The following is an 18,264-nucleotide window of genomic DNA, read 5'->3' on the forward strand; positions in this document are numbered from 1 at the left end:
TGGAAAATGCAGTGGAGGGGTGATACGGAAAGGGGTGTGGAGGGGATGGGGCAGGGTACCTCCGCAGTTCAGGGAGGGAGGGAGAGTAGGCCATCCCCAACCCTTCCTGCATAGCAGATCCTGACCCTGGATCCAGGCCCCTAGAGCTGGGGGTGCAGAGAGGGGGACAGTTCTGGGCTGGGCTCCACACAGCAGTCACGACAGCAGCAGCCAGCCACCGGCCCTACATGGGAAGAGAGAGCAGAGCTGATCACAGGAGCAGACCCTCCACTCCAGCCTGGGCCACTCTCCACGGACCTCCCATGCCCTTGCACAGAGCCCTCTTCTCACCCCCGGCTGCTGGTGCCAGGAGCTCCCCACGACTCGCTGTCTGTCCCTGCCCCTCCTGGCTGGTGCCCAGCTGTAGCTTCCTCATGTGCCGCACCACGGCTGTGGCATTGAAGGCTTGCTGTGGAGAAAGGCAGAAGGGACTTTTGAGAGAGTAGGAGATCGTGGGGCAGGGTCTGGCGGGAGAATTCTTAATAGCAGTTCTGTTATTTTCATTCAAGTGATATTGGTTGATCCCCAAAACCCCCTGAAACCTCTACAAGACTTCATTAAATTATATTCAGTCACATTATATAGTTACACACACATACACACACGTATAAAATATATGTAGACGTATAATTTTTCATATAATTCACATTCACATAATAGTAAACACTTTGTATAGCATTGTGTGTCAGGTAGTGTTCTAAACACTTATCATAATAGATCATTTAATATTCCTGAAAGTCTTTGAGGTGGGCAGTGTTAGTGTCAGCATTGTCAAAGGAGGAAAACAGGCACAGAGAGGTTAAATGACTTGCACAGCTGTATGTGTATCATTCTCTATTCAACCTGTCCACTGAAATGCCCCTCGAATTTACCATGTCCTAAATCAAAATCTGCCCCAAAACAAGTTTCTGGCCCCAGGATCTCCATCTAAGTGATGGCACCATCATCCACCTTGTCCCCAACCAAAGTCTTGGGCGAGCCCTGGTCATCTCCACTCTCTTCCAGTATCCATTCTAACATCACTTCTTGTCGGTTCTGCCTCCCAAACAACTCCTGGTCCAGCGTTCTCTGTTCGCACTGTCACTGCTCTGATTCAAGCCCTCACTGTCTCCTGACCGCATCTCTGCCACAGTCCTCTAAAGGGTCTCCCAGCCTTCACTCTGCCTTTAAGCATCTTGAGAGCCCCTTGTAAAGGTCAAGTTTCAGCTGAAAATCCTGCCGGAGCTCCTCAGCATCCTCACCAAGTCGGTGCTCTAATGTGGGACCCAAGCCCCCAGGCAGCCTGGCCCCAACCTGTCTTCAGCCCGGTTTCCTGCCTGCAGCCCCTTCAGTCCTGCCAGGCACTGCCCAGATGGCTGTACTCTCTTCTCCTGGGCCTTTGCACCCTGGTTCCCTCGGCCTCAGACCTTATCCTGCTGTGCTAGACTAATTCCTACTCAGCTCTCAGGCCTGACCAGTCTGTCAGGCCATGACCACTTTAGGCCCCTTCCAGGACCCCATAACTTGGATTATGTCTCCTTGAGAAGAATACACTGTTCTCCCTCTGGTCTTGAAGATCAGGGACCATCACCGGAATAAAGTAGGTGTCACAGCATTGCATGAATAAATGAGACCCTTCAGTAAGCATCCCTGAGCATTTACTGTGTGCCCCACTTGGTGTGAGCTGGAGGCTAGATGGGGGTCGTGGGCTCACCTTCCACTTGCTTTTGGCAAAGTTCTTCTTGATCTGCTCGCTCACGGACTGGTGAATATTCTTATCTAGGGCAGTATCTCCTGCAATCCTAGGACAGGTGTGTATAGAGGGCTGTCGGTCAAGGAAGAGGCAGGCCTAGGGGCCCCAGACCCCATCCTAGCCCGAGGCTTGTGGGAGCTCTCACCAGGGGTGCTGCAAGGCCTGCTCACAGGTGAACCTCTTCTCTGGATCCTTCTCCATCAAGTGCCGGATGAAGTCTTTGGCTGAGCCCCCCAGATAAGAGCAAAGACAGCATGGCGGTGCCTGAGAACACCCCCAAGATAGAACCCACCCCCTCAGGTCTGGCCTGGCATCAAAGCCAGATCTGTCCATGTACTGCCCCACACCACCTGTACTCTTTCTCTAAGTCCCCCGACCCAACCCAGCTCTCCAGCTTTCTCCCTTAAGAATAACTTGTTCTTAGAGAAGATTCACACTGACGTGTAAATGATCAATAATGCCTTCATAGCTTTGCTGCCTAACTGGAGGCACAAAAGGACAGATGAAAACATTAGTGGTGGTGTTTTAGGTACTAGGAAGTCAGTGTGGGGAGGTAGTCTGAAATATACTATGTCTGACCAGGGGCCAGGCAGAGAAAAGCACCCGGGGTGAGGTGTCTGGTCTTGAAGACAGTGCTTAATCTGGGGCTGGGGAATCTGGTGAAGTGAAGAGACCTTCCCTAACCCTCACTCTGCAACCCCCACTCCCCCCCACCCAAGCAGATGAAGCAGGGACTGGAGGTAGGATCAGGGGATGAAAGCAAAGCCCCAAATACCAGAGTCAGAGATGTCGTCCCAGTAAGGAGAGTCAAACTCGTACTCGGCCTTCAAAATCTGTTCAAAGAGTTTGGCATCATTCTCGTCATAGAAGGGAGGATAACCACAGAGCCTGCGCAGGGAGAAACTCATTCTCATTTCTACCGTCAGTGTACACACTGGCTTCCAGAGGGAGCTTTGGTGCGATGTTGAGGTTCAGACAGGACCCCGAGGAAGGAGTTCCCCTTCTACAAAGTGGGGAAATCTAGCTTTCTGCCTTGCTCACTCCTGTCCGACTCCACTGGCTTTCTATTCTGTATTGTGCCACCATCTGTCGTTCCTCAGGGCCTTTGCGCTTGCTCTGTGCTCTCTCTAAGCCACTCTCCCCGAACACTTTGAGTGTCTGGCTCCCTCACTTCATTCTGGATGCCACTCATGCCACGTCCTCAGAGCGGCTCCTGACCTCCTTATCTAAAACAGCATCCATCCCATCTCCCTACCTTGCTTGATTTTTCTTCATACATGTCTCACCACCTGCCATTATTTTACAGGTTTATTTACTTGTTTATTTTCTGTCTCCTCTGCTACTAGCATGTCTGCTCCCTGAGGGCAAGCACTTTGTCATTTTTGTTCTCTGCTAAATCCTCAGCGCTTGGGCACAGTGGTCAGAAACATAGTCTCTATTGAGTGAAATAATACAGTCATTAACTGGTAGAGATAAATATGGATGGCAGGAAGGAAGAAATAGCACAGAGGAAAAAGAGAGCAAAGTAGGGGAGAGAAGTCCAGAGCCACATCCATAACAGCCAGGCCCCCACTCACAGGATATAGGCGATGACCCCGATGGACCAGCAATCCACGGCCTTGCTGTAGGGCTTCTGGGCCAGCACCTCAGGGGCTGTGGAGGGAAGGGGACACAGTGTTGACAAATCTCTGCCCGGCAGCTCCCACTTCTTCCCTGCCCACAGCCCCAGACCAGGGCCCTCCGCACCCACGTATCCTGGGGTCCCACAGGCCGTGGAGAGCACACTGCTGGGGTCTTCCATCTTGGAGAGGCCAAAGTCGGAGATCATGATCTTAGAGTCTTCCTCCAGGCTGTAGTACAGCAGATTCTCTGGCTTGGAGGGCGGGAGGGAGGAAAAGGAAAGTTGGAAATGGCCAGAGGCTAACAGAAGCTTCTGCCTCCATAAACACCCCAATGAGCCCCCCTCCCCAAAAGCCACTGTAGTTTTACAGCTACCATCTTGGTTGGAGGCACAAGAAACTCAGGGAAGTTCTCAAGGAAGTCAGAAGTTCCAAAAAGGACAAGGACCTCGGGAGTATGGAGCGGGGGGATCTCCTATAAACCTCAGGTATGTATTGTGAAGCCCTGAAGAATTTTTGAGCACCTACTGTGTGCCAGATCCTGTGCTGTGCTTCATTTCAGTTCATCCTTACCACATCCCTGCCAGGCCACTGTGAATAATCCCTCTTTACAGATGAGTAAACGGATGCCTTGAGAGGCAAACTGACTTGCAGTTGGGGATCTATAGTTAGGGAGTGGCTAGGCCAGAATTCAAAGTTAGCTCTATTTCACCCCAGTGCTCTCCTCCTAAAACAGAGTGTGATGTACCACCAAACATGCACCTCATCATCATCTCTGAGGTGTAGGGCTTTGGGGGTTTCTGGCTGTCTTCTTTGTGTTTTGCTGTCATCCAAGTTTTCTACAAAGAGCAAGTGGGAGTTTTATTATCAGAAAAAACCTAAGATGTTACTGAGATAATCACCTTTGTGTTCATTTGAGTTTCAGAACTGGAATGGGGAGGAAGCAGTTTAGGGCTTAAGAGGTCAGACAGAAAGGCAAGGCTTAGCAAGGGAGTGAGAGGTACCCAAGGTCACAGTGGGGAGTTTGCAGAGGCCCCACTCTTGGGTGCCCTAGCTTCCCACACATCTTCATACCCACCTTGAGGTCTCGGTGTACAATGCCCAGGTCGTGTAGGTACTTGACGGCATCCAGCACCTGGAAGATGAGGCGGCTGGCATCCCGTTCCGTGTAGAAGCCTTTTTCCACAATTCGGTCAAACAGCTCACCGCCTGACACCCTGCAGCCAGGGACAGGGCGGTCTGACCAAGAGAGCAGTGGATGCAGAGAGACCAGGGAGGGGGCAGCAGGGACGGGTGTGAGAAAGGGGTTGACACAAGGCCACTCACAGCTGCATGATGAGATAGAGGTGTCCCCCACTCTCGTAGATGTCATCCAGGGCTACAATGTTGGGGTGCTTGATCCTGAAGGGAAATGAGGTGGTTCAGAGCCGAGGACAGTTCAGCCACCTCCCTACCCTCATCTTAAGGAAGTACTGCCTGCACACCAGGGCAGATGAGCCAAAGATCTGGGTCCCAAAGGGAAAAGCTGCTTTACCATGATGTGTTATAGTGTCACGGAGGTTAACACTGGGCTCTGGCATCTCACAGACCTGAGTCCTCATCTGCCTCTGCCACGTGCTGTTGAGGGCAAGTCTCACCTCACAGTGCTGACTACTATAGGATTTTAACACTTGTCTGGGTTTGTAAATTTTCCAGCCTCTCCCACCAGCATGTCATCTCTACAAGACCAGCAGCTTTATCTTGCTGACCACTGTTCCTCCACACCTAGTGCAGACTGAATACTCACTAGTATTCACTGAATTGAGTAACCTCTCCAGACCTCAGTTTTTTAAAATCTGTAATATGAAGCCAGTGATAGTACTTCCCTCCAAGTATTGAGGTGAGGATCACGTGAAGAAATGCAGGGAAGAATCTTGGCACAGTGCCTGGCACACAGTAAACACTCCAGAAATGAACCAATGATGGTGAGTAAATTTGATGAAAGGCTTGGCTCTGCCACAGACTTGCTGTGTGACCTTAGGCAAGTCCTTTGTCCTCTCTGGGCCTCAGTCTTCCCGACCCAGTGGTAGAAATGATTATTTCGTCCCTGCTCAGGGTGGTGAGAAAGCTCAGGTGGGAGGCTCAAAGTGGAGATTCTATATGAGCTTTCCAGTGAGAACAGCAGGTTTCCCATCAGCATGAGGAGTTCAGAGACCATCTGGTTGTTGTCAGGGTATCAGCAGATGGGTGTTTTTAAACTTGTGAGGCGGTGTAATACGTGGGGCAACTTGAGGTAGCTCTAGAGATAGCATCAGCAGAGATACATGGGTTCAAGACATGTTCAAGGATTGACCTTTAGATATGACTGGACATTAAACCACTGTAAAGAAGCAGTGGCATGTTAATCACATCAGTCGTGTTTGCTCTCGTGCCAGGCACTTGAAGTAAAGGACCTCTAATGCTCCCCACATCCTACCAAGTGGAGATAATTACCCCCATTTACAAATGAGCAGTTTGAGGCTCAGAGAGGTTAGGTGATTTGCCCAAAGCAGAGAGAGGAGGGGAGTGGGACGGGTCAAGGCAGGGTTAACCCACAGCAGGAACAGAATTTGCTCCACGCACTTGTGTAGGACAGCGATCTCGTTCTCCATGCTGCCCTCCTTGCCCTCCAGAGCCTTCTTGGCGATACATTTGATGGCTACCAGCTTCTGAGTCCTCTTATCTTCTGCCAGGATGACCTCAGAGAAGGCTCCTCTGCGGGGAGAGGGGATTCATGAGATGGAGAGCAGGAACCTCAGCTTGCCTCCAGCCTCTCCTTCCCCCTATGGGTTACATGACCATCCCCAGGACAAGGAGGTGGAATGAGCCTCCCTCTATCACCCGTTCACCTCTGGTGCCAGAGGTGTCCCAGCCTAGCCAATCAGAGTTGTCTATTCCCTTGCCACAGTAACTGGGTCCTGTGATGTGATGTAAGCCAGGTTACTGGCACTTTGAGAATGAGGTGTTCTTTCCTACTAAGTTGGTAGGATGTAAGCCTGGAGCTAATGGTGGTCATCTTTGCCACCACTTGGGGAGAGCCTGCTTGAGAATGAAACCAACACAAAGGAAATCAGAGCAGAGAAACAGTCAAAGACAGTTTCCTAATAATATCATGTGAGTCCCTGTATCCCATACCTGAAGTTTACTCCCTAGGCTTTTTGATTATGTGCATGACTGATTCATTCCTTTTTCTGCAAAAGCCAATTTGAGTCATGGCTTATTTAACACCCTTTAGAACCATGAAGAACATCAGCATCACCTGGTAGCCTTTCAGAACTGTGGAATCTTGGGCCCCACCTTAGACCTACTAAAATCAGAAGCTGCATTTTAACCAGATCCAGTACTTAGGCCACCTAATGCAAAGAGCCAACTCACTGGAAAAGACCCTGATGCTGGGAAAGGATTGAAGGCAAAAGGAGAAGGGGGCAGCGGAGGATGAGATGGTTCGACAACATCACCAACTCAATGGAGGTGAATATGAGCAAACTCCAGGAGATAGTGGAGGACAGAGGAGCCTGGCAGGCTACATACAGTCCATATAGGGTCACAAAGAATCACTGAACAACAGGTGATGTGTATGCTCACTGAAGTTTGAGAAGCAGTGCTTTTGAACAGTCTTAGAAAGGAGCATACTCATTTTCACTAAAGTTCACTGGTTAAGGAATGAGTGTTGACTAGTGCTCTCTAGAACTATTTGCTTTTCCTGGGATAATAAGTCATAGTCAATGAACAGCATCTCATGGTGAAATCTCAATCATCAGACTAACTAGTGACTACAATAGCCTCATTGCAGGCTTCCAGTCTTGTCCCTCTTCAATGTACCCTCTATACTGTGGCCAGAATGACTATCCTGAATTGCAAATCTGCCACAAAGTCTTAAATGTTATCCTGTGGCTCATGAGATTACTTCCAGCCTCTATAGCTTGGCTTCGAGGCCTTATCTGACCTGTTCCTCTCTTTCCTCAGTGTCTTCCACTCTTCCCCCCAGCCTCTGATTATAAGCTGCACCAGACTCTGTCTCTTTCCACACATAACATACCTCTGAGCCTTTGTTTATGCCATTCCTCCTGCCTGGAATGCCTTCTCCCTGTCTGACAAGTACTCTCCTACCCATCCTTCAATCCCCAGCTCTAATGCCCCCTTCTCCAGAAAGTTATTCCCCACGCGGAAGCCGCTGCTCTCTGGGCTCAACAAGTCCTCTTTTGCGAACTTGGCTACAGCACAGCACACACCCGGTTGTCATTTTCCGTGGGTCTGTCTCCCTCACAGGTTTGGGATCAACTTGAGGGGCAGAGATCAGGTTTGAGTTATTTTTGGATTCTCACCATGGAGAACAGAGCCATGCCCAGCTTCAGTTCCAAAACCTAGGCCAGAACCCCCAGTTCTTGGCAGTCAGTTTAAAAAACTGGCTCCTTCATTCTCGCCTACTTTCTTGTCACAGGAACCCAGAGCAAGAACAGCCTCTGTTCCACCCCCTGTCAGCCAGAAGTGAAAACTCCGGGCCACTCGGGCCATACAAGGCCACCACAGGGCCTGGGATGTAGGAAACAGGAAGCAGTGATCAACTGGCCAGAGGAAGCACCACCCTGGACCCAGCCTCCCTAGCCAGGCAGGCCCACGAGTGAGGACCCTCCGCACCCTACCCCCCAGCTCAGGGACAGCTCCCCCTTCTCTCCTGCCACGGAGACTCACGTTCCCAGAACATCTCGGAAGTCGTAAATGTCTCTAATGTCCTCCGCCTGCTTCCAGCTGGGGCCTTCCACTGCCCCCGGCATGGCCCACTGCCCTCCAGCCACAGCCAGGGCTCCTGGGAAAGGGAATCGAAGAAGACTCAGCAGGGCTCAGACTTTTGTGGGAACTTAGTGAAGGCCCCATTGAGCACGCAGTTATTCATCCTTGATTCATTCATTTGACAAAATCATCCAACATTCATTCACAGGCCATTTGTTCATTCAGCAACATCCATTCATTATATCCTTAAGCCTAGAGGAAAATCCTTCAGGTGGCAGCAAAATTCTTTATTCAATAAAGTCACTCATTCATTCATTCAACTCACCTCCCAATTTCTCCCTCTCTAAATCCAAACACACGAGGGGATACTGAACTCTAGGAGGACAGCAAAGAAGACCCCAGAACAATTTGTAGAAACACAGAGCCCCAGAGAATCCCCCTGTCCCCAGAACCAGCAATGTCGTTGCCCCACCCTGGGAATCTCTGGGGTGTCTCCTCTCCCTCCTCCTCCTCCCTTGCCAAGCCTCTCGGAAATCAGGTTTCCGGCAGCCTGGGCTTCCAGCAATATCTCAGCCACGTTTTTAAATAGCTCCTTCTGCACTGTTACCACAGCAACAGCAGGCACAGCTGGAGCTGCCCAGGCCTCCCGTTACCCCTCTCAGTCCTGACTCCCCATCTGGGTCCCAGCAGCCTGAGAAAGGGTCCCCTCCTAACCTGTCCCCTACTGGCTTCATCTTAGCCTGATCCAGCCTATACTTTTACTCTGTTGAGCCCTCTGTCACAACCAGCAGTAGCGGGTGAGCACTCTCTCCCCAGTTATCAGATGGGGAATGGGGAGCTGAAGTTGGAGATAGATAGGATTTGGTTGGAGATGGATAGCTGCCCAATGAGGCCCCAGCTAAGCTCGCTGAAAGCAAAGGCCTTGGAGGGCACTGCAGGCAGACTAGGACCCATCCAGAAAACACAGCATCTCAATGCCATCATAAGCCCACAGAAAGGGAAGTCAAAACTCAGCCCAGTGTGCTGTGTGACCTCAGGGAGGGCACTTTCCTTCTCTGTTTCTTCTGCTGGAAAAAGAGGGGAAGGTGCCCTAACTAGAGCCCATGGTATGAGAGTCCAATCTGGATGAGACTTTGTTCCGGGGGGCCTGACCACCCATCCCAGGGGCAGAAACTTCTAGGAAAAGAGACTTGATGGTAAGCTTCAGAGGGCAGGATTTTAAAATCCATCTGGAGGCCTGGCCGGAAAAAAAAAAAAAAAACCTCACAGTTCCATACATATCCCTGCACCAAGACCCACCCACAACCCTGAAACCAGACACCTGCCCCCAGATCCTCACACTCCATCTCCAGATGAGTCTCTGATCACACATGTATACCTAGACATCAGCCCACATCAACTCACCCCCCCCAGACACCCTCACACCCAGACATCCTTCCCACACCCCAAAACACATCCACACACACCAGGACAAGATGACACCCAGACAGAACAGATACACACACACATACCTACCTCACCTGTATACCAGACATTCTGGATTCCGCACACCTGTCACCCTGCAGCTCCTGCACACCCTGTTCAGTGGCTCAAATCATGTCTGACTCTTGTGACCCCATGGACTGTAGCCCACCAGGCTCCTCTCTCCATGGGATTTCCCAGCCAAGAATACTTGAGTGGGTTGCCATTTCCTTTTCCAGGGGATTTTTCCCACCCAGGGATCGATCCTGTGTCTCCTGCTTGGCAGGCGAATTCTTTACCTCTAAGCCACCACAGAAGCCCTCCTATACACTCTAGAAGCTCTTAAACTCCAAATCCTTATACATCTAACTCCAAACATCCTCAGGCCACAGCTATATACCCCCCAACTCTGACTTACTACCCTTTGAGCCAGAACCCAGCACACACAACACTTGGATACAGTCTGTAACAAAAACACGGATTCCCAGACATCCCCACCCAGACGGATACCCTACACACCAACATGCCTGCAACTTCACATTTGATCCACTTGCCTGTGCTGACATTCGCACACCCCAATACGGCCGCCACACATCTATACCTCCAAATGCCCAGTCCTTCCACACTCAGGCCCAGCTGAAGGCAGACACATACACACACATCCCTCCTCACCTTCCCCTTTTACCCGCTCAGTTTCCCACTGGCCACCTGGCACCTGCTGGGCCTGGGGCAGAGCTAGGGAAGAAAGGCCCTACCCTACCCAGGTAGAGTCCAGCATGCCCAGGCACCCCCTGCCCATCTTTGGGAGAGGGTACCCAGCGGATGGGGGTCCCGCCGCCCTCTGGCGCCCAGGGTCGTGGGCGGGGCGGCTCCGGGGCGGTACCTGCGGCTGCCCCGCCGCGGGGCTGGCTGGGAGGCCCGACTTGGCTGGGGCCGAGCTCCGGCCGCCGTCCGCCGCTGCTGCGCTCCTGGCCCGCCAGCCCGCTCTCTCACTGGGGCTCGGTTCGGGCTCCGCGGGCTCCCTCCTCCCGCCTGCGGCTCTGATGTCAATGGAGGAGGAGCCTGCGGCGGAGGGACTGGGGAGGTGAGGCCCCGCTCCGGGGCTGAGGAAGGGGCGCCCGGGGCGGGGTGGGCGCGCGGAGGAGCCCCTCAGTTCAGTCAGAGCATCCGCTGGACTCGTTCTGTCTTTCGTTTCCCGCCGGGGTCCCCGTTTCGCAAAAGGAACCACTGAGGCATAGGGAGATGAAGGGTTCAGAATCAATTGGTCAGAAGCAGAGCTGAATTCGAACCCAAGTCTGTCCAATGCTGGAAGCTGACCTTTTCCACCCTGTCTCTAGAAGTTTCTTTCAGACCAGTTCTGTGAGCTTCCTTAGGGTTGAGCTCTGTCCTCCTCCCCTCCCCGCCACTCCCCACCCCTCCCCACCCAGCCCCGGGAATTAGTCCCTGGGAAGGGCTTGGGAGACTGATGGGAGTGGAGGAATGGGGCCGTAAGGAAAGGCCCACGCAAAAGTAAGCAATGAAGAGAACAGAGGCAGTGGTAGGCTAGGGGCCGCATTCTACTGGCGGGAAAACTAAAAGGTCCTTCTCTGAGGAAGAGCTGATGCTCTAATTCCCTACACCTGCCAGGCAGAACAGGTGTGGTGCCCGGAGGGCCTGGGGCGGGGAGGGAAGGGGGAGGAGGGAGAGTTAAATCAGGATCCTGGGGGAAGGCGGCCAAAGAGGATCACGTGATGGGGCGGGCGCCTGGGGCCCATGGCTCAGGGCCAGGTTGGGGAGGGGACTGATTCAGGACTGATTTTTCCTTTAGGATGGACTGGTTAGATCTCCTTGAAGTCCAGGGTACTCTCAAGAGTCTTCTCCAACACCACAGTTCAAAAGCATCAATTCTTCAGCACTCAGCTTTCTTTGTAGTCTAACTCTCACATACACACATGACTACTGGGAAAACCTTACATGTATACATACATATATATATATATTCTTTTTTATATCCTTTTCCATTATTCTTTTTATATTCTTATCCATTTTATCATAGGATACTAAATACAGTTCTCTGTGCTATACAGTAGGACCTTGCTGTTTATCCATTCTATACATAATAACTTACATCTGCTAACCCCAGCCTCCACTCCACCCTTCCCCTCCCTGCCTCCCCCTTGGCAACCACGTCGGTACCCTGTGTCCGTGAATCTGTTTCTGTTTCATAGATAGGTTCATTTGTGTCATATTTTATTTATTTATTGGCTGTGCTGTGGCACAGTTTGCATGATTTTAGTCCCCCACCAGGGTTTGAACCTGAACCACAGCAGTGAAAGTGCCAGTTTCTAACCACTGGACCAGGGAATGACCAGGAAATTCCCTGTGTCATATTTTAGATTCTACCTATAAGTGATACCATACGTATTTGTCCTTCTTGGTCTTAACTTACTGTGACAATCTCTAGTTGCATCCATGTTGCTGCAAATAGCATTATTTTGTTCTTTTTTATGGCTGAATAGTATTCCATTGTATATATGTACCATGTCTTCTTTATCCATGCATCTGTTGTTGGACATTTAGCTTGTTTGCATGTCTTGGCTATTGTGAATGGTGACATAGGGATGCATGTATCTTTTTGGATTAGCTTTTCATCTGGGTATATGCTCAGGAGTGGGATTTCTGCATCTTACGGTAATTCTATTTTAGTTTTCTGAGGACCTTCCATATTTTTTCCATAGTGGCTGTACCAACTTATTTTGGAGGTTCACTTTTGTCCACATCCTCTCCAAAATTTATTATTTGTAGAGTTTTAATGATGGCCATTCTGACCGGAATGAGGTAGTACCTTGTAGTTTTTATTGTATTTCTCTAATAATAAGAGATGTTGAGCATCTTTTCATGTGCCTGTTGACCATCTGTATTTCTTTTTGGGGAAAATGTCTATTTAGGTCTTCTGCTCATTTTTCAATTGGATTGTTTTTTGTTGTTGAGTTGCATGAGCTGTTTGTATATGTTGGAAATTAAGCCCTTGTCAGTTGCATCACAATTATAAAAACATTCTTAACCTCTGTTGTTGGAAACAAACAAACCCAAAACTCTACCTTATTCCAAGATCATAGCTAACAGTAAAAGGCAAACTTCCGACTGAGGAAATGTTTTAGTGACAATGGATTAATATTTCTATTATGTAAAGAATACACGAAATTGATAACTAAGAACCCAATAAATGGTCAAAGGAGACAGACAAGACATAATGAACATGGAATATTCTCTACCTTGAAAGTAGTCAAGGAAGTACAGATTAAAAGAAGAAACCATTTATAGCTGATGTTAGTGTGAGCAATGGGTACTTCAGTATTTCTGGTGGAAAAATAACTTGCTAAAAATCTTTCTTTTGGAAAGCAATTTGGCAATACGCATCAAAAAGCTTAAATAATGTCCAGCCTTTTGACCCAGGAATTTCTCTTCTGGGAATCAATTTCAGGGAAATAATCCTAAATTAGGGCAATGGCAAACCACTCCAGTACTCTTGGCTGGAAAATCCCATGGATGGAGGAGCCTGGTAGGCTGCAGTCCACGGGGTTGCGAAGAGTCGGGCACGACTGAGCTACTTCACTTTCACTTTTCACTTTCATGCACTGGAGAAGGAAATGGCAACCCACTCCAGTGTTCTTGCCTGGAGAATCCCAGGGACGGGGGAGCCTGGTGGGCTACCGTCTATGGGGTCGCACAGAGTCAGGCACGACTGAAGCGACTTAGCAGCAACAACAGCAGCAGTGCAAAGCTATACGCTCCAAGATGTTTGAAGAAATATTTTTATAACAACAAAATTTAGAAGAAATTACCACGAAGAGAATGACTAAAACATAGAAGGTACATCTCCTAGATGTACTACTTCACAGCTTGTAAATTGATGGTTACTGCAGCCTACTTAAGAGAGTTTTCCTCTCCTTTTCTAGACATTAGGTCCCCAAGGACAGCACTTTCAATATTATTTCTCCTTCCATTCTTGAAGGCCCACAAGTTCTAGTCGAGCCCCACATTTGGGGTTTTCCCTCTGCCTCTGTGGTGCCTACCCCTACTTTCTCACTCAGGAACAGCCTATCTCTAGAGGCTCAGAGGTCTATCTACTGTATACCAGATCTCACTAATTTCTCTTGGCTAACACAGGCACATTCTAGGGCACATATTCTTGGCCTTTCGCTGATTCTCATCCCACAGTACCTACAATTTTGTATGTGATGGTGCTGGCCAGCCCAGAGAGGGACGTTTAGAATAAGGCCTCTAAGGTCTAAGACTTGGCTTACAACACTGGCTCACCACCAGCTATCTGATCTGGCCCTTCCCCTTTCTGTATCCTAGTTTCCTCATCTGTAAAATAAAGGTAATAGTATCGCCTGCTCTGACATAGGGTTGTTGAGAGGAGCAAATTCATGTACTGTGCTTGGCACCACCCTAGCTTGGGGGTCCCTTGCATAACCATTGTCCCAGAGTTGTTTTAACAATATGTCCTGAGCTTTCATCAGGGGTTGTGATAAGAAATCACCATGTGAAACTCAGTCTCCTTTTCCTGTCAAATTTATGGAGAATATTATCTACATATGACTCTAGTTGAGAAATTTCACCAGCATGACAAATTATTAGAATTTTTGTCAGTAAAACTGGGAGATGCCCTTTACTCTGATATCAAATGCTCTGAGACTGATGCATCATATTTCCATTTTTCACCTTAGCTTCCAGGAAGCTTAGAGCTAAATCTAATGGTTAATGACCATGACTCCATTAAACCAGATGGGCTTAACTTTATGAAACTCATTAGACACACCCTCAGTTATGTTTTCCCAAATTCTTCTGAAAAAGAAAGAGACGAAGGGAAGAGAAGGAAGCAGGTATACTTTGAAAAGAGGGCTTGGCATGCCACTTACTTTATCAACTAGAACATAGGTTTGGTTTCCCTAGGAGACACCCAAAATAATTGTGACTTAAAATAGAAATGTATAACAATCTGGTTACAGCAGTCTCAGGCTGGTACAATGACTACAGGTAAGAGGAACCCTAGCTTCTTGTCTTTTTACTCACCTGTTTCTATGTTGTCTTGGACCACATGTTTTGAGAAGCGTGGCCACCATGCCTCATCCCAGCCATGGGGAGAAGGGAACATGGAGGGCACACCCCTTGGGACTTAAGACCTCATAGTAACACACATCTCTTCCACTCACATCTGTCAGCCAAAACTTGATCACATGATCATACCTAATTGCAAAGGAAGCTAGGATGTTTAGTCTTTCAGACGCACATGTCCAGCTAAAGATCAGGAGTTCTATTACTATAGAAGAAAGGGATAATATATTTGGGAGGACATCTGCCAGTTTCTGCAACATCCTCCATCTCAGATGTGTTTCTCGGCACATGATTGCACTCCTGTCTGCTGCCGGTTCACCCTCACCCCTTCTTTTCAGTGCAGCCTCCCTGCTGCTATCAGAGTACTTCCCATTTTAGAGTGCTGTTATGGCACTCCCCTGTTCACAAACCACCCCTGACTCCCTAGTGCCTAGAAGAGTGATGCCCAGACTAAAATGCATCAGGAATCACCTCAGGGCCTGCTGAAACAGACATCTGGGCCCCCCCTGGAGCCCTGCTGATTGGGTAGATCTGGGCTCTGAGAATTTGCATCTTTAAGTTCCCAGATGATGCTGATGTTGCCGGTTCAGGAACCACATTTTGAGAACAACCACTGACCTTAGGAATAAAACCAATGAACCTTAACCTGCCGTTCAAAGCCTGTCCCAGCCTGGTCTCAACCTACTTTCCGCCTCATCTCTCATCCTTCCCTCCCCCTCCACACATCCAGGGCTCCAGTCACACTGAAGTTCTCACCTCTCTCTAAGCAAACCAGCTGTTCGCACCTCTGTGCTTTGCTGTTCCTTTTGTCTGGAGTGTCTTCTGACCCGCAACTTCCTTTCCACATTCTCCCTGACCCTCTAAATGAAATGGAAGTTTTAACTGCTCAGTTGTGTCCGACTCTTTGTGCCCTCTTGGACTGTAGCCTGCCAGGGTCCTCTGTCCATGGAATTCTCCAGGCAAGAATACTGGAGAGGGTTCCCTTCTCCAGGGGATCTTCCCTGACCCGGGGATCAAACCTGGGTCTCCCAACATGGCAGGCAGATTCTTTACTGTCTGAGCCAGCAGGGAAGCCCCCTGACCCTCTGAGCTGTTGTAAACCAGTCTCTGTCCCAAGTCCGTGCAGATTTTATACATTCTTCTATCTGCTTTTATTGCCTTGTGTTTTGGTTGTCTGCTCAGCTGCCTCCCATTGTCACCCACATAGTTTTTAGCCAGGGTAACAGGATCACTGAGTAAGGAAACAAAAATATGATTGAGGAAATAGAGGCAAGTAGATGGAGCGATCGGAGAAGGCAATGGCAACCCACTCCAGTACTCTTGCCTGGAAAATCCCATGGGCGGAGGAGCCTGCTAGGCTGCAGTCCACTGGGTTGCGAAGAGTCGGGCATGACTGAGCGACTTCACTTTCACTTTTCACTTTCCTACATTGGAGAAGGAAATGGTAACCCACTCCAGTGTTCTTGCCTGGAGAATCCCAGGGACAGGGGAGCCTGGTGGGCTGCTGTCTATGGGGTCACACAGAGTCGGACACGACTGAAGTGACTTAGCAGCAGCAGCAGCAGCAGCAGATGGAGCGATAAATGTTTTTATGAAGTGAATAAAGAGAAAAGGCAATGAGTGAATTAATACATGAACAAGTGAATTATGGTCTGTTTATGCTTAGTTCTCTCCTTTGAGTCCTGAGCCACTCATCAGGAAAGGAATTAATTCTCTGACCATTTTTCCACAAACTTCCAGCCATTGCCTCCTTCTTTTTTTTCTTTAGCTACACCCTGTGGCTTGCAAGATCTCAGGTCCCCCGCTAGCAATTGAACCCTGAGGTCACAGCTGTGAAAGCCCAGAATCCTAACCACTAGGCCACCAGGGAATTCCTCATTGCTTCCTTCTTAGCAGAAGTCATGTGCGACCTTGCATCCCCCAGTTAGTTCCCCAGAGTGCTCAGGAGCTAAGAAGGCCTGGCGACCCACGCTAGGTCATGGGTGGGTTAAGCCTACCTACGCCAGGGCTTAACCTCTACCCAATCCTGTTTTCACTCACCCTGGTGTTTCTGAAAGTTAGTTGTAAGGCACTAGGGACTCAGGGTAAACAATGTTAGTGGATGATTTTCAGGGCCAACACACAAAAGACTTTTTTTTTTTTACCAAATTGGTGATAAGGGGTCAGTGAAGTGAAGTGAAGTCACTCAGTCATGTCTGACTCTTTATGACCCCATGGACTATAGCCCGCCAGGCTCCTTCATCCCTGGGATTCTCCAGGCAAGAATACTGAAGTGGGTTGCCATTTCCTTCTCCAGGGGATCTTCCCAACCCAGGGATCAAACCCAGGTCTCCCGCATTGCAGGCAGACGCTTTAACCTCTGAGCCACCAGGGAAGCCTATATCATAAGGGGTCAATATCATTTCCAATTAAAACTGTAGCCTAGGGAATTCCCTGGCAGTCCAGTGGTTAGAATTCCACACTTTCACTGTTGGGGCCTGGGTTCAGTTCCTAGTCGGGGAACTAAGATCCCACAAAAAATAAAAACATTGGAGCCTTGCAGTGTCGAAACTAATCTCCCCCTCCTCAAAGGAAACCCAGCTTTCCCCAAACCCCATAAAGGAGGCCTTCTTTGGCTCTAATGGACATGGGTAGGCCATAAGAAGGGACTCCCTGTCCTGTTGTGGTTGTCACCTCTGTCAAGGATGGTACTAGCAGGGCTGTAACCGTTCTTGCACTGAGGCTGTGCAACCTTTTTGACCCTGGATGTACTGCTCTGCAAGGTAAATGTTACTCCTTGCTTTGTAGGTGTGTAATGAGCATCAAATAAGACATGGGAGCAAAGGGCCAGCACAGTACCAGGCAGAAGGTAGATGCGCAATAGAGAATAACTAGAATTCTCACAACCAATCCTTGAAAGTTCTGTTTTTTCCCTAGTGAACTAGGCCCAGTCAGTCTTCTAGGGTTTTTCCTTCTATTTATAATGTCTACCTTCCTCTCTCACAGTTCTACCTAATCTTGGGACCTTGGCTGCCACCCTTCCTCCTCCACAAAACCGTCGCTGTTCCTGGAACACTGTGCTAACGACGCCTACTATACTTATGGTCTTGTCTAATGGACAGGGAAATGAGTAGTAACTAAGAACAGGGGGTCTGTAGGCAGGGCTTGCATGTATCGCTGTACAGGTTGCGCACCACCTAAAGCTGAACCACCATACGCAGACTCTAAGGAAGTGGGGCCCTGATGTGTTGTGTCATAAAGAGACTCAGTGTGCAAGTCAAATTGACTGAGCTTGAAACCATGCTCAACCACTAATCCACTACTTGAGCAGGCAAGGTGTATCAATTCCTAAGACTTAAGTTTCCTCATCTGTGACTGGGGTATTATTAGTACCTACATGAGGGATGTTTGAGAAGATTCAGTAGCTTAAAAAGTTTAGCAGTGCCTTATACAAGGCCGAATTTATTGAGCACTTAATTTTAGAAATTAAGTGTGGGTGTTTCTCTCTGAGAAGGCTGTACAGAACCGCAGGGCAGTGAATCACTGAAAAGCTGCAGCAGCACCTCCCCCGGCCCTCCACTGCCA

The 18,264-nt window shown here is 49.2% G+C and overlaps 1 protein-coding gene across 1 annotated transcript; it reads right to left on the minus strand.

Moving 5' to 3' along the window:
- Nucleotides 1-140: 140 nt before the first annotated feature.
- Nucleotides 141-10,607, minus strand: CAMK1 (calcium/calmodulin dependent protein kinase I). The gene is made up of 12 exons (XM_052648376.1): nt 10,484-10,607; nt 8,101-8,215; nt 5,992-6,123; nt 4,717-4,791; nt 4,469-4,607; nt 3,518-3,644; nt 3,349-3,424; nt 2,547-2,659; nt 1,917-1,995; nt 1,733-1,820; nt 331-448; nt 141-223 (listed from the first exon to the last, which is right to left on the minus strand). Exons 2-12 carry the CDS (start codon nt 8,181-8,183, stop codon nt 141-143), a joined length of 1,113 nt encoding a protein of 370 aa, XP_052504336.1. The 5' UTR covers nt 8,184-8,215; nt 10,484-10,607.
- Nucleotides 10,608-18,264: the final 7,657 nt, after the last annotated feature.

The sequence above is a fragment of the Budorcas taxicolor genome, chromosome 1 (assembly GCF_023091745.1).
Source record: "Budorcas taxicolor isolate Tak-1 chromosome 1, Takin1.1, whole genome shotgun sequence".
Taxonomy (NCBI): Eukaryota; Metazoa; Chordata; class Mammalia; order Artiodactyla; family Bovidae; genus Budorcas; species Budorcas taxicolor.